The sequence below is a fragment of the Neovison vison genome, chromosome 7 (genome assembly GCF_020171115.1).
Source record: "Neovison vison isolate M4711 chromosome 7, ASM_NN_V1, whole genome shotgun sequence".
Classification (NCBI taxonomy): Eukaryota; Metazoa; Chordata; class Mammalia; order Carnivora; family Mustelidae; genus Neogale; species Neogale vison.
The window spans coordinates 26,936,008-26,963,611 of NC_058097.1; the positions used below are offsets into that span (position 1 = coordinate 26,936,008).

The 27,604-nt window shown below is 45.5% G+C and overlaps 1 protein-coding gene across 1 annotated transcript; it reads right to left on the reverse strand.

Moving 5' to 3' along the window:
• Positions 1 to 3,335: 3,335 nt before the first annotated feature.
• Positions 3,336 to 15,053, reverse strand: HERPUD1 (homocysteine inducible ER protein with ubiquitin like domain 1). The gene is made up of 8 exons (XM_044256095.1): positions 14,815 to 15,053; positions 11,929 to 12,006; positions 11,765 to 11,839; positions 10,738 to 10,868; positions 7,823 to 7,945; positions 6,969 to 7,319; positions 5,348 to 5,450; positions 3,336 to 4,098 (listed from the first exon to the last, which is right to left on the reverse strand). The coding sequence occupies exons 1-8, from the start codon at positions 14,965 to 14,967 to the stop codon at positions 3,934 to 3,936; spliced, it is 1,179 nt and encodes a 392-aa protein (XP_044112030.1). The 5' UTR covers positions 14,968 to 15,053; the 3' UTR covers positions 3,336 to 3,933.
• Positions 15,054 to 27,604: the final 12,551 nt, after the last annotated feature.

Genomic DNA, 27,604 nt, shown 5'->3' on the forward strand with positions numbered 1-27,604 from the left:
CCTGGAGCCTCTCCCAAAGGCATTTGGTCTGAAGCACAGCCAGAGGGGCACCCTCTTCTGAGTGAGTGACACAGCTGTCCCAGAAGCAGGCTCCCATTTGACAAGGCACCCCAGGATGAGGTTCTGGACCTGTCATCTTCAGGCAAGGACCCTGTATCAGTCAGTGTTCTACCAGAGAAACAGAACCTGTAGAAGATGAGCTCATTGTTTGTTTACTCCATGGGGTGGACTTAACGTGATTGAAGAGGCTAGCCAGGCAAGTGTCAAGCTGTGGGGCAGGCAGGTAGGTTGGAGACTGCAAAAACATCTTTGTAGGCTGTGGACTGGACTGCTTCTTCCTCAGGAAAACCTCGTTTTGATCTTCAGAACTTTCTGGGAATTGGAAGAGGTCCACTCTGATTAGAGGGCATAATTGCCTCTACTTAGAATCTACTGATTGTAGATATTGATCACATCTGCAAAATAACCTTTGGGTCAGCACTAGCTAATGACTATTACATAGCTGGGCCTCACCACGGCTGATACATCAAAGTAACCGTAGTCAAGATCACCCTTTGTCAGTTCTGTGCTCGCACTCGTGTTCTGAAACCACACTTCATCTCCAGATAAAGACAGTAACAAAGTCATGCTTCCACTTATTGTAATGCCGCTATCTTGCAGTTTTCACGAAAAACATGCTGACCCTTTCCCCAGGAGAGGATGCCAATTCCTTGGGTGATGGTCACTCTTCTCCTTGATAGCCTGTAATTAAAAGCCTGTGATGTAATGTTAGGTATGATTACATCATCTTATGTTAGACAATAAGGAGACAAGGGAAGAAAACATGTAATACAAGTGTGCGTGTGAATATACAAACATAGGCACAACAAAATGAGGAATATTCGTGACAATGACAGTCCTCATTTCTAGAACTGGTCACATGGCTGTAATTGGGTATTTGTAACCCCCATCTTCCACTACCCATTCCATGTCTTCAGTAAGCCCTGCAGATGGTTATAGTTCTCTACATGGTGAGGTGACCCAAAACTTCATTCCTGAAGAGTCACAGCCATTAGGAGTCCTACCTAAATTGGGTGGTAACTTTCCATTGACTTTAATCACAGCGCATGATACGAAGAGACACCCCAATGGATCTCCCATATTCCAGAAATCTTATCTTCATTGTATAGTGCCGCCCAATTTCCTCTTGATAATCAGGTTGGATCCACCCAGCCAGCAGAACAACTCCCTTCTTTGCCAGTTGATTCAAAAGTAGGAGGACCCCAAAGTGGCCAGGTGGCGGTCTTAGTTTCCAGTTTAATGGAATCTGTCTCCTAGTGGAAGCATTACTTCCTCTTGGGGGTTAAACTGTATGCCCCCAAGGTCATGTCCGTTCAGAACCTTGGAATGTGAAAGGAGGTCTCTGCAGATGTAAATATGACTGGTGTCCTTATAAGAAGGTCATATAAAGACACAAGAGACACAGGGAAGAAAGCCATAAGAAGGTGGAGGCAGAAACAGACACAGCTATGTCAAGGAGCATCAAGAAACTGCTGCCAACCACAAGAAGCCAGGAGAAAGGCATGGAACAGGTTTTCCCCCAGGGACTACAGAAGGGGGAAGTCATCTGCCAACACCTTGATTTCAGACTTCTAGCTACTGGAATTGAGAGAAATTTCTATTGTTTTAAGCCAGTTTGTAGATTTTATTAAGGTAGTTCTAAGAAATAAATACACTCCCTTAGGAAATAAGACCTCTAGAGCAGAGCAGAAGATTGTGGAAAAGAGGAAGTTTTATTCTAATGGATCATTAGGGTCACAGTGAGTGGTACCACTCCCATTTCTGCCCCCTGCTCTCTGGACCTGTGAATCATGGCTTTGTGAGAAATAGCACCATAAGGCAACATTGATTAGAGCATATATAGCCTTCTGGAGAAACCTGGCCCAGCCCTGTGGAGTATCGCCACCTAAATATACCACCTGGTTCCATCCTAGGCACCTTCCTAGAAGAGGCTGCAGACCACATGCCCTCCCTTTAGGTCCATTAACATTTTTGAAGATCCCAGAAGCCCACAGTAGGATCAAACTGCAGTTTTCAAATTTACTTGACCAGGAGCTCATTTTTTGCAATGTTTCTCCTGTGCAACCAGGATTTAAGAAAACATACCTGGGAAAATGCAAACTTAAAAAGCTGCTATGGTTTAAGCTGAAATAAGGAAAATTTCGGTTTTAGATATTTAACTGCTACTTTGTCATGAAGATCCAAACCAGTCATTTTCTAGTATGAATGGTGGTAGGTAGTACATTATACCATGTTTAATAACTGTTGTGGAAGCATTGACATTTCTGCCACATCCCCCACCCATCAGCTGTCTTAAAGCCTTATCTGATGTTTGAAGATTCCCCCCTTTATCCTGGTGCAGCTTGGGCCAATGTGAACCCTTGTCAGCTGTCCTCAGGAGCATCTTCCTGGAACTATTTTGGGCCATGGAATCTGGAGTTTCACCATCACAGGCTGACCTCACAGCGAGTGGCCCCAGTCCTTTAGAAACATGAGACGGACGCCGCCATCTGTCTGGGGCTCTAGGCACTTTGTCAGATGGTGATGCCCCCTGCCCTGAAAAATCAATAGGCTTTTCTACCCAACACTTGAAAAAGGCCTTAATATGAGCTGTTCAATGAATGTTTATTTGATGTAAAAGAAGTTTTCAGTAATGATTAATTTAAATGATCACAACCATGATACTAGAAGTGATTTACTGTGCCAAAAACACCCTGCCCAGGCTTTCATCATTCTGCCTATAACATTATTCGTGGGTGAAAAATACACACAACTGTGTTTTTAAGATTAGTCTCAAAATTAATTCATAAAAGATTAAAATCACAAAAGCAAGCTCAGCTTACAAAAGCCAGTGCTAGATGAGCAGGTGTAATTATCACAGAATTGCCAAGTGGGAGGTAGTTAGTGACTTTTTCTTTTTTTTTCCAAGTTGGCTCCACACTCAATACAGGGGCTTGAACTCATGACCCTGAGATAGAGAGTCCCACACTCTACCGACTGAGCCAGCCGGGTGCCCCGATGCCACTAACTTTAAACCTGGGGAATTCAACTTTGATGGGTTACCACATAAGCCAGTACTGTTGGAATCAGGGAATGGGGACAAACACAAGTATATTCTTAGGAACTTAGAACTTTCATGGCCTTACCTTATCATTCTTTATTAGTACAAATAGTTCTTTTATAAAAAGAAGCAGAACATGCAGGTGACTTACAAGTTAACTGTACAAGCAACACAACTGTCGACCATCCCGTGACATGGACACGGAGCAAACTGCTAAAATGACAGGAGTCTCTGCCAGGGTCATTCATAGTAAAACTTTATTGAACAGAAAATCCAGCAAAGGTTTTCACCTCTGCGAAGTTCCCCTTGGTTTAAAGTAAAGCACTGCATTTTAAAAAGCAATTATACATAAGTCTTTCCTAGAAAAGTCCTGCTAAAACATGTCTAGCAATTTCATTGATTATATAAAGTAGTACACTTAGTGTAATTTAAACATTCCAACAGGAATCAAATCGTACCAGCAGAACCATTTCTGCATCTATGATATCTATGTACAAACACACATGCAGACACACACATCTGAAAAGTTCCTCAGGCATAAACATGCGACACTAATGCCTTCTACTTACAATGCCTATGAAACTACATACAGTATATATTAAAGCTCTTCAGAGAATAAAGACATGAGAAGCCGTGGACATTTTTTGTTCATCAATTTGTATCTTGGCTTCACGTCTTAGTTTCTGCTTTTGCTTTATCACAAAAGCATATCCTCCGCCTTGTTGATTCCTAAATTCTGTGCCATTGCCATGTCCAGGTGAAGAAATCCAGCCGGAGTCAGATGATCCAGTCCATGCCTGTCGAAGCCTCCAGCAGCCAGAAAGCAAGCACCATCAGTTTGCTATGGCTGGGGGGCCTTCTGGAAGGAGAGAAGCAAAGAAAGTCTTGAAGACAAGCCAGGCTGTGCTCATAAATGAAGGGCTGGTCCGCTCGTCGTCTAGTACGTCTCTGTCTGGAGGGAGGCGGCTGGGGTCTTCGATTTCAGCATCAGAGCCTTCCTACAGCATTATAATGAAACACAGTGAGAAAGTCATTAGGACCATGACAAATGCCAAATAATGTAATAATGTTAGGAAAGGACAGAGTTAATCCTTGGTCTCATACTCAAGCAATCAGGCAGACAGGACCCAAGGGAATGGTGTCCAAGGCTGGATGGAGTTCTCAGGCCTCACAGCACAACTGCTGGTGACCTTCTCACAGTTTTGAAAATCCCCGGCAGTTAAGTATTAGAACAAATGAAGTAACTACATCTTCATTATTCAACTCATGATATTAAGTTAACCACTTCATTAAATATGGATATTCTGATTTTGGCAGTATTTTGAGTTAAGAAACTAAAAATGTTCTGTAAACAGATGCAAGGGTGACAATTTATATTACAAAAGAATATCCTTTAGGATTATGGATTAAACTATTCTACAAATCTAGGGAAATCCTCCAGGAAATCTGTTCTATGAGACATGCTTATCTTCCTAAGGTTTAATTCCAGTAACTATCCATTAGCAGTTTCCATGGTATAACACATCATTATAGGTCTCTGAATGCTCAAAATAGTGAGTTTAAAAAACATTATTTACATTTGCCAAAATGCAAATTGCCAGAAGACTAAAATACCTGATGGATTTTATGGCATACTCAATGTTTTTTAAAAACAGCTACTGCTCGGGGTGCCTGGGTGGCTCAGTCAGTTAAACGTTTGACTCGTAGTTTCTGCTCAGGTCATAATCTCAGGGTTCTGGGATTGAGCCCTGTGTTGGGCTCTGCTCTCGGTGCAGGCAGTCTGCTTGAGAGTCTTTCTACCCTTCTCTCTCTCCCTGCCCCCACCTGCTTGCACGCATGCATACTCTTGTTCTCTCTCAAAATAAATCTTTTTTTTTTTTTTAAAGATTTTATTTATTTATTTGACAGATAGAGATCACAAGTAGGCAGAGAGGCAGGCAGAGAGAGAGAGGGAGAAGCAGGCTTCCTGCTGAGCAGAGAGCCTGATGTGGGGCTTGATCCCAGGACCCTGGGATCATGACCTGAACTGAAGGCGGAGGCTTAACCCACTGAGCCACCCAGGCGCCCCTCAAAATAAATCTTATTAAAAAACCAAAAAACAAAAACCTAGTGCTCTAAGAACAAATTTGAAAAAATCTTGAAACTTCAGCCTAAGGAAATGGTAAACTATGAGGCTAAATAAACGTTAAAGATTTGAGAGTCTGGCATTTCACACGAAGCTTGCTGGGTCCCCCGGGAGCTCCTTACCTGTAGGTTGTTGTTGGGGTCCTGATTCACAGCTTCATGAGGACCATCGTTTGGAAAGTTCTGAACTGGCCTCTGTCTAAATGGAAACCACCCAACATGATGCCTTCAAAGGAAGCACATAAAAGTTCATCTTAGCTAATCACAGTGAAATTTGTACAAGAATTTAAGGGTCTTCTTGATTAGATAAGGACCCCCTTGCTCTCCTCCTCTCATCACAGCAGTGCTCTCATTAAAAGCTCACAGGCCCATCTGCAGAGACTTCCTACCTCACCATCTCCTAGACTTCCTCACCAGCCTCAGCTTCTTCAGGGTCACTATGAGGACTGTTTCATTCAGCACTGCGTGCCCCTCAACATTAACAGCACCCTGAATACAGTAAGTGCTCTTGCTGATCCCGAACTAAACTTCACACGTGCAACCCTGAGCAGGGGGTGAGGGAGGGATACACACACACATGCACACAGAGCTGGGATTATAATATTTAATAACCTACATAAAAAATAAGACCTAAATTTGGTCACAAATATGAATTCTAGAGACTAAAAAACTTAAAGCGTTGCTAAAATTTTATTTGGAAAATTCAATTAACTCTTTAAGTCTTATAGCAAATGTGACAAAATATTAACAATGATTAATTCTGGATATAAGAATAATTATTATATTATTCAAATATTATTCTCTTAAGATTTTTAAAACTAAAATAAAAATCCATTTACACTCTATAGGAAAAATTTGTTAGTTATGACCACAAAGAAGACATATCACTCCAGGTGAGGGTTTCTCAGCTTTGGCACTACTGACATATGGGGCCAGATATTTACTGTGGGGCTGTCCTGTGCTTTCTAGGATGTCTAGCAGCAGGTCTGGCCTCTACCTACTAGATGCCAGGAGGACTGCCCCTCCAGCTATGACAGTCCAAAATGTCACATCCTAGGAGTACAAAATCATCCTGATTGAGAAGCACTACTCTGAGTCAAGGATAAAGCCAATGTCAGGTCTGTAAAGGTTCAGAGCTTTGCTTGGCCCTTGAGAGCTGTGCTGCTGTAAGTGCCTGACCTTTATTCCTGGGAGGCAGCAACTACAGACTGATAAAGATAAACTTTCAAAACAATACAATTTTCCCTTTCATGTCTTAGAATGACCATATTATTGTGGTTCATGAGCCTGACAGGGACCTTACCCAGAAGAAAACAGAACGTTCTTCTTGCATTAACATACAATTAATATGTTCTCAGCAGTGCCCAATGAGGCGGTCAATTCTTGGCACTGAAGGTGCCAGAATAATATGCTATTAAATACACTTCCACAGGGACACCTGGGTGGCTCAGTCGGTTCAGCGTTCAACTCTTGATTTCATCTCGGGTCATGATCTCAGGGTCATGAGATTGAGCCCTACATTGGGCTCTGCACTAGGCATGGAGCCTGCTTAAGACTCTCTCTCTGCCCCTCCTGCTCTCACTCTCTCTCTAAATACTAAATAAAATCTTAAAACAAAAACACACTCCCATAAATAATGACTACGACAGCTCAAAAAAAGAGAAAAATCTGTACTTGGTTTGAGCCACCATGCCGCACTAATTTGTAGTAAAGGGGAAAAAGGAAAGCAAAATCATCTGCTTACAGGTACATAACGACGGTGGCCCCCATGACCATGAGGAACCTGCTCAGGGAGGAGTAGAAGTAGAGGATACTGAGAAAAACGGAAAATGTGGCAGCTGAATAGGTCCAATCCAACCAATCTCGATTTATTTCATCATCTTCTTCCACAATAGGGCCACCTTGTGCATTCATCCGCAAATTTTGATTGGCCCCAGGATTAACCACCACTGGAGGAGCAGCGTTCTGATTGGCTGGCTGGTTCTCTGCTGGAAACTGGTTGTGAATAGGGGCTGGAGCAGGTGCAGAGACTACAGGTATCTCTTGTGCACTTGGTGAGGGGACAAAAGCCCCTGATGCAGCAGTGGCAGCTAAACTAAAATAAAATCAACAGAGGCAGTTACTGTTGAGAGCAAAGCACTGTGAAGACTGTGCTTCTCATAGTCTTAGTTACAAAGGGTCTTTTACTGTTAAGAATTGTAAGTAGGTACATGAAAAACCTGCATTTAACTTAGTGAAGAATTTCTTCACTAACAGTTGAATCTATAAATGCCTCTTCTGCTCCTGAGAGAGCCACATGGCAAATTTCATCTGTAGTTAAAAATATAAACCACAGAAGCATGGTACAGTAGCAAATTCAACTTTTCACAAAACCAAAGATACCTTGTATTAAAAAGGAAGTAACTGATTCTAAGTGAAGTCATCAAACTACGTACAGACACAAGCCCCCCCGAATTAATATACAAATTAGGTAGCAGTTAGGATGTATATTCTCCTCCACCCCCCGGAACAGACAGAGCAGGGCTCTGCACACACTGAGGATACCCTCCCCCCTCCATCCCCAGCGTGGCTGCCCCCAGCAGGACAGGAAGGACTCACTATTGCATGTAGTACTGCCGGGCGTAGATCTGCTGGAACCAGGAGAGCTGCAGCCAACCATAGGTTGTGTAGCCTGAGAAACCAGGCCCCAGGCCTTGGAATGCTGGCTGGGCAGCTTCAGGTCTATGAAAGATTTTTTTAAAACACTCAGTTTGACTTGGTTTAGTATGAATAAATGAAAGGTCTAAATTACAATTAGGACTTCAAAGAGAGAGGCTTTATGATAGTTGCGGGCACATTACTTTGTGATGCCCTGTGTAATACCAGCAAAGGAAGTGCTGACAGAGCCCTACCACCATGGCCCAGGTCCCACAGGGGCACAAAGGTCACTGCGTCATTACTAGGATGTAGAAACCAGCTGGACCCTTCCAGGCTAGGTGGATCCTCACCCCCAGTCTCCATTTGCTGAGGGTCACTACAGCTCTCAACCCACAGCTTATCCTTCAAAGAGCAGCTCTAAAAAGCCACATCTGTCTCAAAGCCTTTCCTAAAGAAAACTACCCCCTCTCCTGCCACCCGTTTCTCCCCACCCCTAAATCTGAGCTACACGGGGGTCAGAGTTATGTGCGTATGTGGCCTCACTCACATGTGCTTGCCGACACTGTGCCCTGCACAGGCTGGGCTGTTAGCTCACCAGATCCCCAACAACCTTATGGGGAGGGAGCATTCCCCTCCATTTCACAGAAAGGAGCCCAAATACAGCTCAGGGAAGACAAGGGATTTGCACAAAGTCACTGAGCTAAATAGCAGGGCTGGGTTTGAGACCTGTTTTGACACCAAAATCCAGTTTTTTAAACAGCCTCGGGCAGAGCCTAGGGTGTCATCTTTGGCTTTGTGCCCTGACACAGTGAACTCCTTTGGCAGCAGTTCACAAAATTGAAACCAAAAGTACTGTGGAAAGATTGGGAACTGGTTATGTGATCAGCTCTGCTGATCTCCCAACCTTAAAGTTATGTGTATTGGCTGTTCAATAAATTATATGTTGAATAAAATCGCTGTTTTTCGTTTTGTTCTAAGATTTATTCATCACAGAGCAAAAGAGAGAGACAGCACAAAAAGGGGGAGCAGCAGGCAGGAGGAGGAGCAGGCCCTCCTGAGCAGGGAGCCCAATGTGGGACCTCATCCCGGGACCCTGGGATCATGACCTGAGCCAAAGGCAGATGGCTGATCAACTGAGCCACCCAGGCATCCCTAAAATCGACAAGTTTTATCAAGGTAAAATTCATATACATATGGGCCACAAATTTCAAGTTGTATAGCTTGAATAAGGGAAGCAATTTTAAGTGTTTCTATCCAATTATCCAATCTATATGTGGACAGTCTTTTTTTAAGTCGGCTCCATGCCCAGCGTGGAGCCCAATACTGGGCTCGATCTCATGACCCTGAGATCAAGACCTGAACTGAGATCAAGAGTTAAGACGCTCAACTGACTGACCCACCTACGTGCCCTTATGCTGACAATCTTTTAAAATTAAAAAGAGTGTTTTTAAAATGGTATGCCAATCAAGTAAGTCTTGGTATGATACCGCTTTTGATCATTTAAAAATATTACAGCTCAAGGAAATGAGAGGATAACAAAGTGCTTTTGTAACTCTGATGAGGACATGTATTGTAGATAGGCAAGATAACTAAGGTTTTACTCAAGTATGTAGGGGTGAACTGACATGATGTCTAGGAATTACTTTTAGACACTTCAGAAAAGAAAAAGCAAAGGAGGAGTATAAAACAAGCATGACAAAACTGTGATCATTATTATTGGGCTCAGGTGATGGCTGTGTGAAGATTCACTATACCATTCCCTCTGCTTTTGTATTTGAAATTTCCGTTATGGAGGAAAAAAAAAACAACTCATCATTCCTCAAATACCTGACTCTGTCAAAATGAAATATTAAAAACTACCAGGAAAAGGAAACCAGGGGAATTTAGGGGCTATACAATTCTAATTTGTAATTATTATTTCTTCTCCTAAGAACTTTTGTAAGAGGCGGTCCCAAGAGCTATGAAATCCAAACATCAGAGCATTTAGTCACTCCTGACTTTTGCTCTAAAGAAAAGACCTTTTTGGGATGCCTGGGTGGCTCCGTTGGTTAAGTGGCTGCCTTCGGCTCAGGTCATGATCCCAGGGTCCTGGGATCAAGTCCCACATCCGGCTCCTTGCTCAGCAGGGAGCCTGCCTCTCCCTCTGCCTGCTGCTCCCCCTGCTTATACTCGGACAAGTAAACAAAATCTTAAAAACAAAAAGAAAAAAAAAACGTCTAAAGAAAAGACCTTTTTGGGGCGCCTGGGTGGCTCAGTGGGTTAAGCCGCTGCCTTCGGCTCAGGTCATGATCTCAGGGTCCTGGGATCGAGTCCCACATCGGGCTCTCTGCTCGGCAGGGGCCTGCTTCCCTTCCCCTCTCTCTGCCTGCCTCTCTGCCTACTGTGATCTCTCTCTGTCAAATAAATAAATAAAATCTTAAAAAAAAAAAAAAAAAAAGAAAAGACCTTTTTCCTCCAGTACTGACAACTCAGTCCTTGGCACAGCATTTCTCAAACAATCTCTTCATCTTTTGTCACTCATTGTTAGGACAGACAAAGCACAGAGCCACTCAGCAAAGCAGCTGTGAGATGCTTACACCAGCTGTTCTCTCTGAAGCAGCACTAAGTCCCAGTCATGAAGTCAGCCCAATGCAAAGCACACCCATGTGGGAGGCAAAATACCTACATTTCAACATGTGGATCCCCATATACTTATATGTTCTTAAGAAGCTCTATATATTAAGAAAAGTTATACATGAAAGTGAAGCCCTTAAAAAACAAAATTTTGTACATTTTCAAGTTCTTGACTGTAACTATAAGCATACTTTATTCTTAAAATTGATGCAAATGATGCCCACCCACATCGTATAAACCTGGTTCTCTATTCTAACACTCACCTTGACATACTCTCCCAACCAGAGGGAGAAAGGTTCCGAAGAACCTCCCTCTGCCTTAAGCTATCACCTGAGGAATCCCCAGGATACTGTCCCTGATGGAGACCAGCAGGCTGCTCTGTGGATTCAGCGACCTAAGGAAGTGCAAGATCAATATTAGAACAAAGGATCTGATGCAACTGTCTGCAACCAAACTAAAAGGATTCTTTTGCTGTGAATGGCTTCTGTCCCTCACCCCACCTCTGAACTTAACAAAATTAAACAGATGCAGTGTTACATTAAAAAAATTCTGAAATTTGTCAATCCAATTTCAATCTATATTTTAAAAGTCCTTATTTTTTCCTAGAGTAACTATGCTGTAATTTCATTAAAATCTTCCAACGAAGTTATCATTGGTCAGAAAGAATTCTGATAATGTTCTACAAATCTTACGGTGCTAAATTTACTAAATCAAGAAATAAAACCTGACCAACAAGATTTATAAGTACAACCTAGCCAGCAACCTAAAGGAAAGAAATTTCCTATACTGTGTTCAGATGTTTCAGGAAATAGAGTCATAATCCTAATTTAGAATGTGTCATTACATTAGAATATCCTTATTCAATCAACACTGTGAAATAAAAAATAAGTGATTCTGGCCATCAAATGTTAAGTAAGTCTTTAGATATCACTTGATATTAGGAATTAGTGATTCTTTAGAAGAAGCTTATTGTGTGCTAAAGTCAGTAAAAATCCATTTTAGAGTGCCTTGTTGGATACACCGCTACTGAAGGTCAAATCATATCCCAGAAGATAATGTAACGTAGAAGTCTACTTTCCACTGTACCACTAATGGTATACTCTACTACTGTAGTAACAAACATGCACTTGTACTGGTAAGTTTCTAATCCCTGATTCTTACTTGGGAGGAAACAAACTATTACTTGATAAAAAGGCAATAAAATCTCAAGTTTTCCTCCAACTCCCTTTATTTCTACCATGAGGGTCTGAATTGACAGAGACTGTCATAATCTTGAAAAAGCAGACATACCTTTGCGCTGGTTTCTGACATTTTTGAAGGACCCTTCACACTGCACACCAAATGCAAAACATGCCGTTTTTCCTGCTAAAAATAATAAGGAGGTACTTTAGGACCTGAATTCGACCTGGTAAGCACTTAAAAAACGTTCAAAGGTTAAGGTGTAAATGATGTACCTTTGGAAGCAAGTCCTTGAGACACTGGTGATCCAACAACAGCTTCCCAGAATAAATCAACCTCTGGTCCTCTGGACGCTAGTCAGGGAAAGAAGAGTAGCACAGGTCAGCATTTAGCTCCCACAAGTTCCCAAACACAGAAGAACTTTTATACAAATAACTTGAATATGGGGTTTTTTTTTTTTTTCCCCTAGAATCAAAGCATTTTTTCAAAAGTCTCAAAGACAAAGCTCTTCTTTAGAAAGTGGTGAACTCTGAATTTCTAACCTGCAAATAAATTTAGGATGACAAATTATCTCCAGTCCACAAAACCTATGGTGACCTATCTGACTTATAAATTCCCAAAAAAATTCTTTTCTGCCACTAAAAACACAGATTACAGAGAAAACACAAATTGTAGAGAAAACTCAAAGTACTCCCAAGCAAGGTCAGCCTTCACCAAAATCACCCAGTATTGTCCTAAGATAACATAAAGCAATTCTAAACTAAGTTCTCAAAGAGACTTTTACCTGCAAATGCAGGTATAGAGGAGATGGTGTGGAGGTAGTACTTCTTACAACCCTGTGAGATTTAGTATCCCTGTTTGAAGGGAGGAAAAGTCTGAAACTGACTTGTCTAAGGTCATCTACTCCGGAAGAGTTAAGATTCCAACCTCTCTTCTCCTTCCCGGTGATTTCAAAACCACAGGGACTCTCCACACTTTTCATACAAATCTCACTTTTAAAATCTATTTTTAATTCCTTTAAAAATCATACTTAAAACTAATAGCCTCAAATGATATATACCAAAGCCAGTACACTGGAGATCATCAACCAATGCCAGAAAAAACTACTATGCAAAATTTGGAATAAAGCTGCTCCTGCCAAGTAGCTGGAGATTATAAAGTAAACTGCTTAAAACAATCAAAACAATAATTCCATCTACTTAGCTGTATAAAATCAGGACTTTTTGACACTATGCACCTCAAACTACAGAACCTAATCAGATATTGTGTTCACCACTGTTCTGATTGACTTTACAGGTAATACTACACACATAATTTTGTAAAATGTTACCTCAGAGGCGGGGTCCTCCATTACATTAAAAAGTTCCACACTAGTAAAGGTTTGAAAACCATAGCTGCCTGTGGTTTTTAATTAATTTATTTTTGTTAAATGTTTATTTATTTGACAGAGATCACAAGTAGGCAGAGAGGCAGGCAGAGGGAGGGGAGGCAGGCTCCCTGCCAAGCAGAGAGCCTAATGTGGGGCTCGTTCCAGGACCCTGAGATCATGACATGAACTGAAGGCAGAGGCTTAACCCACTGAACCACCCAGGCGCCCTTGTGGTTTTCCTTCTAAAGGCCTGAAATGACATTCTATGTCTTCACTCAGAAGGCTGATTTGAAAAAATTAATATGTTATACAACTATATTAAAGTATATAACAACTATATATGCAAGTATACAAACTATATAAAAGTAAGATTTCTCAGCTTAGAAACCAAATGATGAGTGCTCTCCTGCCATAATTTTAAAGCACAAATTTACACACCTGAGGTGTCTTTTCTTTGGGTCTTCAGACTTACTAATAGGAGTGATGTTTGTCACCCAAGGAAGCCCTTAAGGGAAGCTCTCCTCCAAAACACTGCCTTTACCAAATGATGCAACTAGCGACTACACCTATGTACCTAAGAGCCATTCTCACAGCAACACGGCCACCTAGTTTCTCGGAAGCAGCTGCGGTGAAACTACCAACAGTCCCAAGTGGTATGCTAAAGGAATGAAAGCTTATTAAGTAAATAAGCAAAATTCAAAAGAACTCAGAAGGAAAAGACTTCTACCTTCCGTACTGAACGAGAAGGAACAAAAAGAACCTAACCCCTAAGCTAGGACACACAGCAACTTTTCAGATAAGGAGGAACAGTTCCACAGTCTTTTTCGGCCCAATGTCTCCTCCTGCCTGAGGGAGAATTACACTTGTGGGCAGTAAGGCACACTGCTGACACTTACATAATATCAGGGTAGAAAGTAAATACAGGAAGGCTGCAGCCGCCTCCATCACGTGGTGGGGACGGAGGGCGGTGCTAAGGGTGATGTTGACAGATGTGTCCACCAAAACAAAGCGAGGAAGTCTGTAATTGAGGGGCCAAAGTCCCAACACCCAGGCTCAGGGAGGTTCTTTTCTGCCTGCTTCCCCTTCCAGAACACTCTACCCAGAAAGCGCGCCGGGCTCCTCCCCGGGACTCAGGAAAGACGACGCAGTCCCGCGCGGCAGGGAGGGGCCCAGGGCGGAAGGTGGACAGGGAGGGGAAAAGCCACGTCTCGCTCCTGGGTGTGGGACCTTAAGCACACACTCCACCCGCCCGGGGCCGGCCCCTGCCTCCTCCGCTCCACACTGAGACGCGGCATTCAGAAAATCCACTTCATCCAGTGGATGGAATCCTAATGCGAAACGCCTAGTTGCACTGTCCTTTCGGGGAAACTGAGGCTGGGTGGGTGCAATGACTCACCCAAGGTCAAAGTGCTGTCTCAGCGGCTTGGCTAAGGCCGGAAGCCAGACCTAGGGGTCGGGGCAGTGGCCTGGGAGGTGGGCTGGAGGGGGGCAGTCTTAGGGCCGGGACCACGAGAGGCGAGGTGACAGGGGAAGGCGGCCCGTCGGGAAGGCGGAGCGATGGCGGCCTAGGACGTGGAAGTGACGGCCATTGGGCCCGGCGGCGCGGCGCCTACCCCGGCAGAGCAGGGCAAGACCCCAGCCCTGGGGAAGTGACCTGGTGAGGACCAGCCCGTTTGGGGAGGGACGACGAAGGGAGAAGCTGTAAGGGAAGGGGTGGCGGACGCGAGGCGGGCCGAGGGGATGACAGCCGGGGCGGGAGGCGGTGGCCGCGGAAGTCGGGGGCCCCTCTCACCGGGCGCTCGGGGTAGACGCGGCTCAGGTGGGCCTTCAGGCGGCCCACGCTCCAGCTGCGGTCGCCGCTCAGCTCCAAGTCGCGGTGGCGCTGATTGGGGCTCTTCACCAGGAGCGTGACGGGCTCAGGCTCGGGCTCGGGGTCGACCTCCATGTCGGCTGCGCTGTGGGTTCCGAGGAGCTCCGAGATGCCAGGCAGGCGGCGTCACTGCCGCACAAACTCTGCAACGACAGTTCGCGTTTCTGGGGCGCGCGCCCCCGCCTCAGGCTCCTTTTATAGGCACCTCGCGCCTGGGTTCTGCGGCGAGAACACTCTGTGGCCGCCGCCCGTTGGCTGAAGCGGAGGTCACGGCCCTAACGTGGCCCAATCGGCGCCGGGATCCGTGGGCGGAGGGCGGGCCGAGCACGTGGTCGCGGGCTGATGCAACCCGTCGCCCTTGCGTCACCCGGAGTCCCGGCTGCGGCCCCGGAACCAGGGTTCGGCGGCCATGTTTGGGTGCGCTGCTGCCCGTTGGGGCGCTGAGGCCCTGACGGAGCTGGGGTGCGCCCTAACTCGGGTTGCTCCAGGCGCCTCGAGGAGGGTCAGGCCGGAAGACCCCCAGCCTGGCGGCTTCTGCAAATTGTGCCCTCACAAAGCAGCTCTCCCCGCCCCTTTTGACACCACGCGCAAGGTGCACTTCTCCTATCCCTTCACCGTGGGTGGCCCAGGACGTCAGGCCCCACAGCCTGCCCTACGGTGGTGGCCTCCCATGCCTGCACCGACCCCAGCCCAAAGAATAGCTCGGTGGACTCCATTTGCGAATTCACCCGGAAGGTCGGCCTTAGCAGGGCAAGGAAGAAATGGGGCGGGTTCCTCCTGGGACCAAGGACGGAGGCTTCCCACCGGCTGCTGCCACTTCATCTGTGGCCTCAGACGTGAACGTTGCACCCTCAAGTATGTGGCATCACCTTTATGACTGGCAAACGAACCACGCAGTCCAGCTTAGGCTGGGAGACCCTCACAAAGGGCCTCGCTTTAAAGGATGCTGACACGTACTTTCAATTGGGGCTGAGACCAGGAAGGGAAGGTTCTCAGTTCTCTAAAAGGTGTCTCTGATGTAGAAAATCTTATTCCCTCCCCTCTGTAGGATGGAGGGAAAAAAAAAGACATGAAAAACAAAACTGATATTGTGCAGGCTCTATCCTTGGTCCTATCCTGCTGGGACATTTGTTTATCCAGGTGTCAGGAGCTTGGCAAGGGCAAGGGCAGGAGGCTAAGGGGAGGAGCCTGGTCTGGTTAGTGGGTGTAGTACTGCAAACTGGGTGGCTTGAAGGACAGAAATGGATTATCTCAGTTCTGGAGGCTAGAAGTCTGACATCAAAGTGTTGGGCAGGGTTTGTTCCTTCCGGGGGCTTTGAGAGAGACCTGTTCAATACCACTCTCTTAGCTTCTGGTAGTTGGCCTTGATCTTTGGAGTTCTGGGGTGCGTAGCTGCATCATCCCATCTCTGCCTTCACCATCACGATCACGATGTGCGCATGCCTTCACATCATTTTCCCTCCGTGCATGTCCATCTCTGTGTGCCAATCCCCCCCCTACCCAAAACCTTAAAAAAAAAAAAAAAGATTTTTATTTATTTAGGAGAGACAGTGCACAAGCAGAAGGTGGGGCACACGAGGGGAGGGAGAGAGAGAATCTCAAGCCGACTCCACCTGCCCAGTGTAGAGCCTAAGCGGGGTAGGGGGCTCAATCCCATGTCCCTGAGATCATGATCTGAGCCAAAATCGAGAGTGATATGCTCCACTGACTGAGCCACCGGGGCACCCCCACCCTACCCTTTTTATAAGGACACCAAGTCATGCTGGGTTAGGGTCTACCCTACTGACTTCATCTTAGTCTGATCATGTGCAAAGACCACATTTCCAAATACAGTCCCATTCACAGGTACTGGGGGTCAGGGTTTCAACATCTTTTTACACATTCAATCCATACCATCCTTAATGTAACACAGAACTAGGATGGTTTCTTTTTCAGCAGTCTTTATGTTAAGAAGTGGGGTGGAGGGCTTTAGACAGAAATTGTCCCCATGCTCAGCTTTCAGTGATTGGATTTTGTCTGCTGAGGGGGGCTCTTTCGCTTTTCATCGGGGCTGGTTCCACAGGTGTGGGACCTGTGCAGTCACATGGAACTCCACTCTTGGTTTAATGCTCTGCTGTTACCATCTGAAATTCTTAATAAATTTCGAAAAAGAAGGTTTGCGTTTTCATTGGTTCTCACAAATTAGGTAGCTGGTCCTGCTTTCATAAATAAGATGGAAGAAAATGACTGATTATGATCTGGTAGTCTTGGAACTAGCTAGAAGCTGGCCAGTGGGTCCAGGCCTTTTAAAACAAACAGAAGCCTTAAAGGAGGCAGCCAGGCAGGAGATAATGGCTTTATTGGGAAATTAAGTATGCCCCATGGCATCGTTTCCTCTAGCTCCCAGTGACAAGCATCAAGACCCTTTAAGATAGCGCATCCTCTTCCAACAGTAAGAAAGTAAAGGGGTTGTGTTTTTTTCCTTAGAGAAGAGGCCATCTAATTTCTGTGAGTTCGTTTTATCTCCCAGTAAGAGCTTCTTTCAAAGGACTCTGGTGATTCTGCCTATAGCGTATTTAGAGAAAACATTAAATTCAAGTCCACAAACATGCCAGGAATAGAAAGGTAAACATGGAGTGACCCTATTCTCAGTAACCTCACAAAGATAATGGGGGGTGATAAGACAATACAAAAATACAGAAATAGAGAACAACCCAGAAGTCTCCCACATTTCTGAAGGACTTGTAATTACACTGAGGAATTCCATAGCAGCAGGAGAAGAGGGGTTAGTCAGAAAAAAGTTGGTGGAAACACTGGAATCTGAGCTGAACTTTGAAGGATGTGTGGGATTAAAATAACAATAATAATGTCAGCAATTACTGATTAAGTCCAACAGGATGACTGTGTACAGAATTTATATGGACAAGTATAAGTCAGTGATTAAACTCATGGTCCCAGAGCCCGACTGCCTGTTTTCAAACCTAGCTTTTGCCCCTTGAGTGCTATGTGACCCTAAGCAAGTTATTTAACTTCTCTGTGCCTAATTTTCCTCTTCTGCAAAATAGGAAGAATAACAGTATATATTTCACAGGGTTGTTCTGAGGGTTACACGATAGAACATTGCTGAAGGTCTTGGGACAGATCCAGACAGGATGTGCTCCATAAATGTTAGCCATGTGCTTGATAAATGTTGGCCGTTCGTATTTAGCAAACCGAAACCAGTCCGGTCTAGTGGTTCCTGAACCTAACTATGAAACAAAGTCACCCAAGGCACTCTTTTTTAAAGTAAAGTTCCTTGGGCACCCAGGGGGCACAGTTAGTTAAGCATCTGACTCTCGATTTTGGCTTAGGTCATGATCTTAGGGTTGTGAGACTGAGCCCCATGTTGGGCTCTGTGCTGGGCATGGAACCTGTTTGAGATTCTCTCTCTCTTCCTCTCACCCTGCCTCCCTCTCTTAAAAAAAGTAAAAAGAAAAAGAAAAAAAAAAAAGCATAGATCCTTGCAAGACCAACACCGAGTAGTGGCAAAGACATGGAGCAAACGGAACTCTCCTACGTGGCTGATAGGAGTATAAAAATGGTACAACCCTTTTGGAAATCGGTCTGGCAGTTTCTCATAGAGTTAAACACACACCTGTCTACAATCTAGCCATTACCATCACAGGGATTTACCCAAAAGAAATGAAGGGCTTTGGGCGCCTGGGTGGCTCAGTAGGTTAAGCCTCTGCCTTCAGCTCAGGTCATGATCTCAGGGTCCTGGGATCGAGCCCCATATCGAGTTCTCTGCTTGGCGGGGAGCCTGCTTTCCTCCCTCTCTGCCTGCCTCTCTGCCTACTTGTGATCTCTGTCAAATAAATAAATAAAATCTTTTAAAAAAAAATTTAAAAAAGAAAGAAATGAAGGGCTTCCACAAGATTGTTCATGGCAGCTTTATTCATAATAGCACCAAACACTGGGAATGGCCAGTTGTCCATCACCAGGAGATTGGATGAGAAAGCTAGAGAACACCCTTACAATGGCATATTACTCAGTAATTAAAAAAAAAGAACCAACTCCTGATACATACAGCAGCATGAATGAATGTCAAAACCATGCCAAGTGAAAGAAACAGGCAAAAAGAGTACGAATTATAAGAGTCCATTCATATGGACGTGGACTCATGGTTGCTGGGGATGGGGCCGGCAGAGACTGACTTGGAAGGGACACAGCAGTGGTGTGCCCGAGTCAGCTCGTAGGGGGACACAAGGCCCAACTGTGAGCTTCTTCAGTGACAACTCTTAGAGTGGCATCATATCCATGGCTTGAAATTGGCTATGCTGGGAATGTTTACTCCACAGAGATCAGCAAACACTACAAAGCAGAGCGTTTTTTACCCCAGGGAATTGGTTGTTAAACTTTTACCAACACACCACTGGACATGAAGAAAGCTTCTGGACTGTTGAAATGTTCTAGCTTGATAAGGTGTGGGTTACGCAGGTACAGACATTTGTCAAAACAGATCAAGCTGTTCACTTAGCATTTATGCCTTTCTCTGCGTGCACCTCATGCTTCAGCTAAACATGGAAATGAAGAAACAAACAAACAAAAATACAAGATGGCTGTCTGGGGCCCATCTAAATGGGGTCTGATGCCAAGCTGGTCCAAAGGCCAGGTTTGGAAACCACCGGTCAAGTTTGACAGTAATTATAGGGTTTATTAAAAAACAAAACAAGGGGCGCCTGGGTGGTTCAGTGGGTTAAGCCTCTGCCTTTGGCTCAGGTCATGATCCCAGGGTCCTGGGATCGAGCCCCGCATCGGGCTCTCTGCTCTGCGGAGAGCCTGCTTCCTCCTCTCTCACTGCCTGCCTCTCTGCCTACTTGCGATCTGTCAAATAAATAAAATCTTAAAAAGACAAAAACAAAAAACACAAGAAGAACAGTGATGAGGGGAGCCTGGGTGACTCGTGTGGTTAAGTGTCTGCTCAGGTCAGGTCATGATTTCAGGGGTCCTGGGATCAAGCCCCAAATCAGGCTTGCAGCTCAGTGAGGAGTCTGCTTATCCCTTTCCCTCTGCTCCTCCCCACTGCTTGTGTGCGCTCCCTCTCTCTCTCTGTCAAATAAATAAATAATATCTTTAAAAATAAAATAATAAAATCATAGTAATGATAACCTCAGCGACAGGTAAGACTGCAAAGAACTCTTGGACCCACTTCCAGAAAGACCATATACGGTCACCCTTGAGAGAGGGAGCCTTTTTTGTGGGCAGTGGGAGGTGTTGGAGCAGTAGAAGTGACATCAGCGTGGGACATCACCATCAGTGTGGGTCCGTGTCATCACAGAGGCTGCATCTGAGGGGGAGACACTTGGGGCCAGAAGACCAACTCTTCATTCAAGGGGAAACATAGACGAGCATTAGGATAGACCCCAAAAGGAAATGTGGGAAAAACGGAAAATAAGACATTGCAGAAATAAAGCAGGGGGGAACGAAGGTTGGCTCATGAGCGGAGCTAACGGTGAACTCTATGACGTGCTTCCCACACGGCACACACACAGCTTCTAGAACATTGCCTGAGGCATCCATTTACTCCTCACAGCGACCTTATGAAGCAGGAGGCTATCAATATTTCCATCTTACAGCGGGAGAAATTGAAGCATGAAGAGTCTAAGGAACTTGCTCAAGGTCACAGAGCTAGTAACTCTTTGCAATGATTAGTTAGTGATTAACTGTACTGAGGTACAATTTACACACAGTAAATAAAATACACGGGTCTCAAGTGTCCCATTCAAAGAGTTTTGGCAGGTGTCTTTGCCTGTGTAACCCACACCCCTGTCAAGATCTAGAACGTTCCTGTCACTCTATAAAGTTCCTTAGTGCCCCTTCCCAGTCTACCCACTCACCCTCCCCCACAATCCTGGTTCCAGGCCTGTTCTGGAAAGTCCATGGAAATGAACTCATACAATGCGGATTTTGTGTCTTTCAAAGACAGAAGCGCAAGCAGATCAGAAAAAGAAATACAGTGAGCTAAAGGGACATTCAGATCCTGAAATGAGATTTCTGGAAATCTGGAAATGAAAGTACTATGGAGATTTTTTAAACTGGATCGTAGTAACAGTTTCGTGGTGCTATCTCTGTGGAGACCCAATTCATCTTTAAATTCTGAGAAGGAGAAAGGAAAGAAGGAGTCAATATCTCTTTTTCTTGACAGTTGGGTTGTGAAGGTCTGGAAGGGCCTTTGCAAATCCTGAAGAGGCAAAAGGTCACAGACAGAGCACATAGTTTATTTTAGGCCATCTGGTGTTTAGGCCCTGCTGGACCTCTCTACTTTGTTCTTAGAACTCTTATTTTAGGGGTGCCTGGGTGGCTCAGTGGGTTAAAGCCTCTGCCTTCGGCTCAGGTCATGATCTCAGGGTCCTGGGATTGAGTCCCGCATCGGCCTCTCTGCGGGGCGGGGAGCCTGCTTCCTCCTCTGTCTCTTATCTCCTATCTCCTCTGCCTACTTGTGATCTCTGTCTGTCAAATAAATAAATAAATATCTTAAAAAACAAAAAAACCCCTCTTATTTTATGGGTTTTTAGAGATGCCCCCAAGCTCCAGCCAGAAACCTTGCCTTTTATGGCCTTTTCTGAAGTCCTAATTTGGCCACATGCATGCCATCTTCTTTGGCCCAGGAAATGGACATCCTGTTTCATTCTCATGAAATCCACCCTACGGCAGCTCTGTGCCCATGCTAAGCCTGGCCAGAAACAGCTTTCTTTTTTCACCAGAAGTAGCCCTTGAGGCAAATCCTTCCTTATGATGTGGCCAGTGATAGGGAAGGGTCTTTGCGAGATCAAGGAAAGAGTTCTCTCAGACTGTGGTTTGCAGTCTTTGAGGAGTGTGATACACACTTCCTGTTATTTCCAGACCATCCTGCTGATCTCTTAGAAGTGCTTGTTACATACCTTTTCATTTATTTATTTTAAAAAGATATTTATTTATTTATTTATTTGACAGAGAGAGAGAGAGATTGAGAGAGAGATCATAAGTAGGTAGAGGGGCAGGCAGAGAGTGGGGGGAAGGCAGGCAAGTTCCCTGCCGAGCAGAGATCCCGATGTAGAGCTCGATCCCAGGACCCTGAGATCATGACCTGAGCCGAAGGCAGAGGCTTAACCCACTGAGCCACCCAGGCGCCCCTATTTATTTATTTTTTAAAAAGATTTTATTTATTTATTTGACAGAGAGAGACACAGCGAGAGAGGGAACACAGCAGAGGAAGTGGGAGAGGGAGAAGCAGGCTTCCCGCTGAGCAGAGAGCCCGATGTGGGACTTGATCCCAGGTTCCTGGGATCATGACCTGATCTGAAGGCAGATGCTGAAGGACTGAGCCACCCAGGTGCCCCTACATACCTTTTTATTTAAAGAAAATTAAAACAGAGCTGGTTTTTGAAAACCCCAAGTGTCTCTTGAATAGGAGACACCAGGTATGGCCCATCAAGATGGATGATTGGGGCCAAGAATGGGCCTGATATTTGGGTGGTGGATGCAAGGTGGATACAATCCTAAACTTGGCACTTATGAGGTTTAAAAGCGTGTCCTGGACAACTTAAACAGAATTACTATATATGGCCCAGCAATCCCACTCTTATGTGTATATCCAAAAGAACTGAAAACAGGAGTTTGAACAAAAACTTGTCCATGAATACTGCATAGCAGCCCTACTCACAGCAGCCAAAAGGCAGCAATAATGCAAATGTCCATCAGCTGATGAACGGATCAACAGAATGGAATATTATTCTGCTACAAAAAGTCATGAAGTCTTGACACCTCCTGCCACATGGATGAGCCTCGAAAACATTGTGCCAAGTGAAAGAGGCCAGGCATGAAGGCCACACAGTACACGATTCTATTTATTCGGAATATCCAGAAGAGTCAAGTTCACAGAGACAGAAAGCAGATTAGTGAAGGCCAAGGGTTACTGAGGAGAGATTGCTTAAGGGGGCTCGGATTTCCTTTTCAAGAGGACGAAGATGTTTTGGAGCTAGGTGGTGGTGATGGCCACAGAATGTGAAGTCACTAGATGTCACTGAAGGGTACACTCTAATGCCCAGCCCTGTGCCGGGTGTTGGGGTGCCAAGATGCGTCAGACATGGTGGCCGTCATGGCTGACATTGGCTCATTCAGCTCCTTCAGAAGCTGAGATATTGAAATACCCCATGCCAGTTGGTTAACAGCCACCGCCCTGAATACCCCTTCTCCCACGCTGTTCCAGCCCCTCCCCTTGAGATCTCTCTACCATCCAATGACCCAAATATCTACCCTAGTTACCACCTTCACAGATCTCATAGTCAAATGGTGGACACTCTAGATTTTGCTCCAAAATGATTACCTCCTGCAGAATCTCACGCCTTGAAGGGCATACAAATGGACCACAAACTACCCCGTATTCCTCTTTGTCTCCTTCTCTCCCACTTCCACCGAGCACTCTTTCTGTCCTCACGCTACCAGCCCCTCAAAGTCTTCTCAGGGCTTGCAGTTCGCTTCTGGCCTCTCTAACCATCTGGGAGCTCATGGTCAGCTATCTCCATGTACTTTCATCATTCTCTTTGACTCTCTCCTGCCTTGGCCTTCCATTCTTCTTCCATTCCATTCTTCCATTCTTTGCTTGGCCAGCCCCATTGCTGGGGAACGTGTCACCTGCCTTCTGCAGGTTTGCTTTCTGCCCTGGTACTCAGGAGCCCTGCCAGGGAAAGTCACAAAGGCAAGTGTCCCGAGAGCTTTGCACCCTTGGGCTGGCAGATGTCAGTGATGCCTTCCCTGCCGATGGGCAAAATATCTTCCTGCGTTTTGTTGATTCCCCATGACTACCTCTTTTTTATTTTTAGAGATTTTATTTATTTATTTGACAGATAGAGATCACAAGTAGGCAGAGAGGCAGGCAGAGAGAGAGGAGGAAGCAGGCTCCCTGCTGAGCAGAGAGCCCGATTTGGGGCTCGATCCCAGGACCCTGGGATCATGACCTGAGCCGAAGGCAGAGGCTTTAACCCACTGAGGGTTAAACTGAGCCACCCAGTCATCCCCCATTACTACCTCTTGGTCAATTAATTTCTTCCTTGCATCCTAAATCTTTCTGCTCTGACGTATAAATACACTCAGGTCTCTATTACTCACCCCCACCCTGTAATGGAGATATTTATTGCTCAATGACTATTCAAACATTCCCCCCAATTTTCCAGCACTCTTGCAGTTGGGAGCCATGGACTGAGCTAATAGGTTTCAAGGGGAAGTAACACATCGCTTCTGGACTGAAGCCTTTGGAAGCCAGTGCATGATGTTCCAGCTCTCTTTTCCCTTCCTCAATGCATTGGAAGCTACTGGCAGAGATGATGTCCTCACTAGATGGAAGTAGTTTTGATCGCTGGACGTTGCTATGGAGAAGAGGGGCCCGAAAGAGTTGCCTAACCAGCACAGAGTTATTTGTAAAAGAGAAATCAGATTTTGCCATGCAAGCCATGAACATTTAGAGGATAATTTGTTACTGCAGCATAGCTTAGCATTGTAGTGACTGGTACACACCCTAAAGTAATAATAATCCGAACAGCTTCCCCAGAATCTGCTTCTCCCTCAAGTTTCCAACTCATTTTTCTGCACCTTATTTTCCTTATCTTCTCTCCATTGCTGTGTTACTCAGTGTAGGGTATCTATATTCTTGTTTGCTGCTTTCCTTTTCTCTCTACAAATTCCTCAATCCCTGGTCCCTGACTCACCACTTTACCAAATGATTCTCTGCAAAGCTCCCAGTGATGCCCAGTACCCCAAATTCAATAGCATTCTTAGCAGCTTCAGGACCTCTGCAGACAGCTGTCCTGAGGGTCCGCTCTGCTTCTTCAACCCTTTTTCTGGTGTCTTCTGAGAGCTTGGTTACCCAGGTTTTCCTCCTGCCTGACCAATGCTGGTCTGTAGGCTGCTATGCTGGCTGCCCCTCCTTCTTCCTGCCCCCTAAATATAGCCCATCCCAAAGTCTAGCCTGCAACCCTCTCCACTCTCTGTACTTTCTCTCTTGGTGATCTCACTCAAACTTTGGCTTCAATATTCTTGTTCATGAGTGTGACTCCCAAATCGATGCATGGTCTGTGTTCTCTAAGAGCACTCAGCTATCAGTGGACACCCTGAACTCTCTGAGCTCTAGGACAATTCTGCCCACTGTGATGTGTTCACCCATCAAGTACCCCAAATGCACTTACTCTTTCTTCCTTCAGCAGAAAGTCTGTTACTTTGCCCTCCATAGTACATGGTTTCCCCATCTTGCAGCTGCCCAGGCTCAACTTTTGGGGTCCTATTTCCACCCACACATTCATCCGGAAAATTCCTAGTTCTAGGAGCTATGATTTATTCCTCCTCTCCTCCATCTCCTCTCTCTTTTCTGTGCCCTCTGCCACTCCTAGAGTGTTGGGCCTTGATGACTCCTCCCTGCGTGCCCTGACTTTCCTCTTCCAGCCTCCTCCTTCTCTTGACCAGCCAAGCTTCCTAAATCTCCGATCTGCCCTTCACCTTCAGTGTCTCCCTAGTGCCTCTGGGTCAGTTATGAGCTCCTCAGCCTCAGAGTGGGGGCCTTCCACAGTATGACTTTCCTGATCTTATTTTCCCACATCCACAGCCCTCATATGCCAGGAAAACTGGCTTATTGCTTGTTGTCCAAACAAGGGCTCTCCTCGTTTGGGTCCTTGCTCAAACTACTCCTACCACCTGGGAGGGCCCAACCCCAGCCCTCCTTTTATCTCTAGAATTCTAGTGATCATTCACACCTATTCTAAATGCCATTTTCTCTAGAGCGACTAGCCTAGTTCCCTTGATCTCATGTATTTACTCCCCTTTTCACATCCTTGGAGCCTCTGTCTGTAGCTCTCTTACAAGCTAGGACGAAAAACACTTTGTTCTTTCTTGACTCTGTCCTTCGTCTGTATGACATTCTGCAGTCTATCTTCTCGGCCAGGTGGTTCTTTGCAAGGCTCTACCCACATGGCATTTTTAGAAACTGAATTTGTTTTGGCTCCATTTCAAGAAGCGGCTCTTATATGATGCCTGCGCTTTCAATCTCAAGATTATCCCTCACTTCAAATGGGGAATTACCAGTGCACCTGTGACTGGGCTTTCCTGGGTCCCACTTCTGTGAACACTTTTTAATTTAGCAGCATTTTTATTTTATTTTATTTTATTTTTTTTGGTGACTTCCTGAGCTAAACATAGCTAAAAGCGAAACCTGGCTGCTTTGCATGTGCTTGGGGCCTCCCAGCCAGGTGGTTCTTCTGGAACATTCCAGCTGGCCTCGTCCCTGTAAAACTCACCTCTCCCTCACCACACGAGAGAGGCCAGGCTGGTGTGCAAAAGGGAATCCAGTCCAAATGAGGACGCTGCATGTGCTCACGAGGCCCACATCTTTCTGCCTGGGAGGTAGAACTCAACAAGCCTACTGGGTGAAAAACAGGCCATACAGTGCTTGCTTCAAAGCCGCCACAAGCCTGGGCCAGAACCGAAGGAGGAAGTGAAATCTTGAGGCTGAAATGCCGCAGAGAAAATTGAAAGCTGACAGGACAGTGGCTCCCAGGGGACAGGGGTGAGGTGCCCCTGCTGGGAGGTGGTCCTCGTGGCTGCTGGCTGCCGCTGGGCTCCTTCCATGCACAATGCAAGGGAAGACTATACAGGAAACCCTTCCTACCACTGAAACTCATGAAGTTGGAGGATCTTATCACCAACACGCATAGAGAGCGCGAGCGAGAAAGAGAGAGCGCGTGCAAGAGATACACTGTGGACTGAAATCTGTTACCCTTCTGCTGCTCTATGGGCCAAACAATGAATCGTAGGGTTTTCGAGAGCCTCCCAATCACAAGGCAGGACAGTGGGAAGTCATGGCCAAGGGGAGGGTGCACGGAAGAATCTGTTCTCCACCCAACCCCCAGCACCCACGACTTTGATTAACCATGCGTGGGCCAAACCACAGTCATCAGCAGGCCCGGTGGCCAGTGACACCTGTTCAAGTCCAGCTTTCTCATGTCACAGACGGAGACCCAGAGAGGCTCAGAGGTATCTGAGGTTGCACAGCCAGTTTTGGAGGGAGACAGAGACTCAGGTCCAAGCCTCTTGGTGGGCAGGCCATGACTTTCCACTCCACCCCTCTACCTCTCGGGTTGAGGCAAGATTGAGAACACTTGGAGACTTTTATCATGACAGAAGAAAACGAGTTCCCTGTGAGTCTGCAAACACAGGCAAGAGAAGCAAAGGGAATACGAGTGTCTCCTGTAGATGCCCACGTGGAAATCTGGCAATATCACCCAAAGAACCTGGGGAATCTCAGGGAAAAGTTCAATCCAGGGTTGAGAAAACAATACAGTTAATTTTTTCAAAACACTCAGCAGCGTTGAGAAACAGTGTGTTCCAAAACAAATAAATTCTGTTGACTGAGTGAATGTATTTTTTATTCATTTCATTGTTTTTGACCTTACTGTTCACTCAAGGCTTTAAAACGAAACACAGAAAAAACAAAGCTATTATCATTGTTCAAAATGCAGTTTCCAAGAGAGTAAAGGTTATTTTTTTGTTTGTTGGTTTGTTTGAATGTCCTCAGTCAGAGGATTCTGTGACCTTGGATCAGGGTCTCCCTGATCTCCTTGTGAGCTATTTGTCAGGAAATAGTTTTCTATGTGGTTCTAAAAAGGCAAGGCTGAGTGAGGCTTTGTCTATCTGGAATTGGGGTTTGGTCCCAGGTCTGCGGAATGGCTCA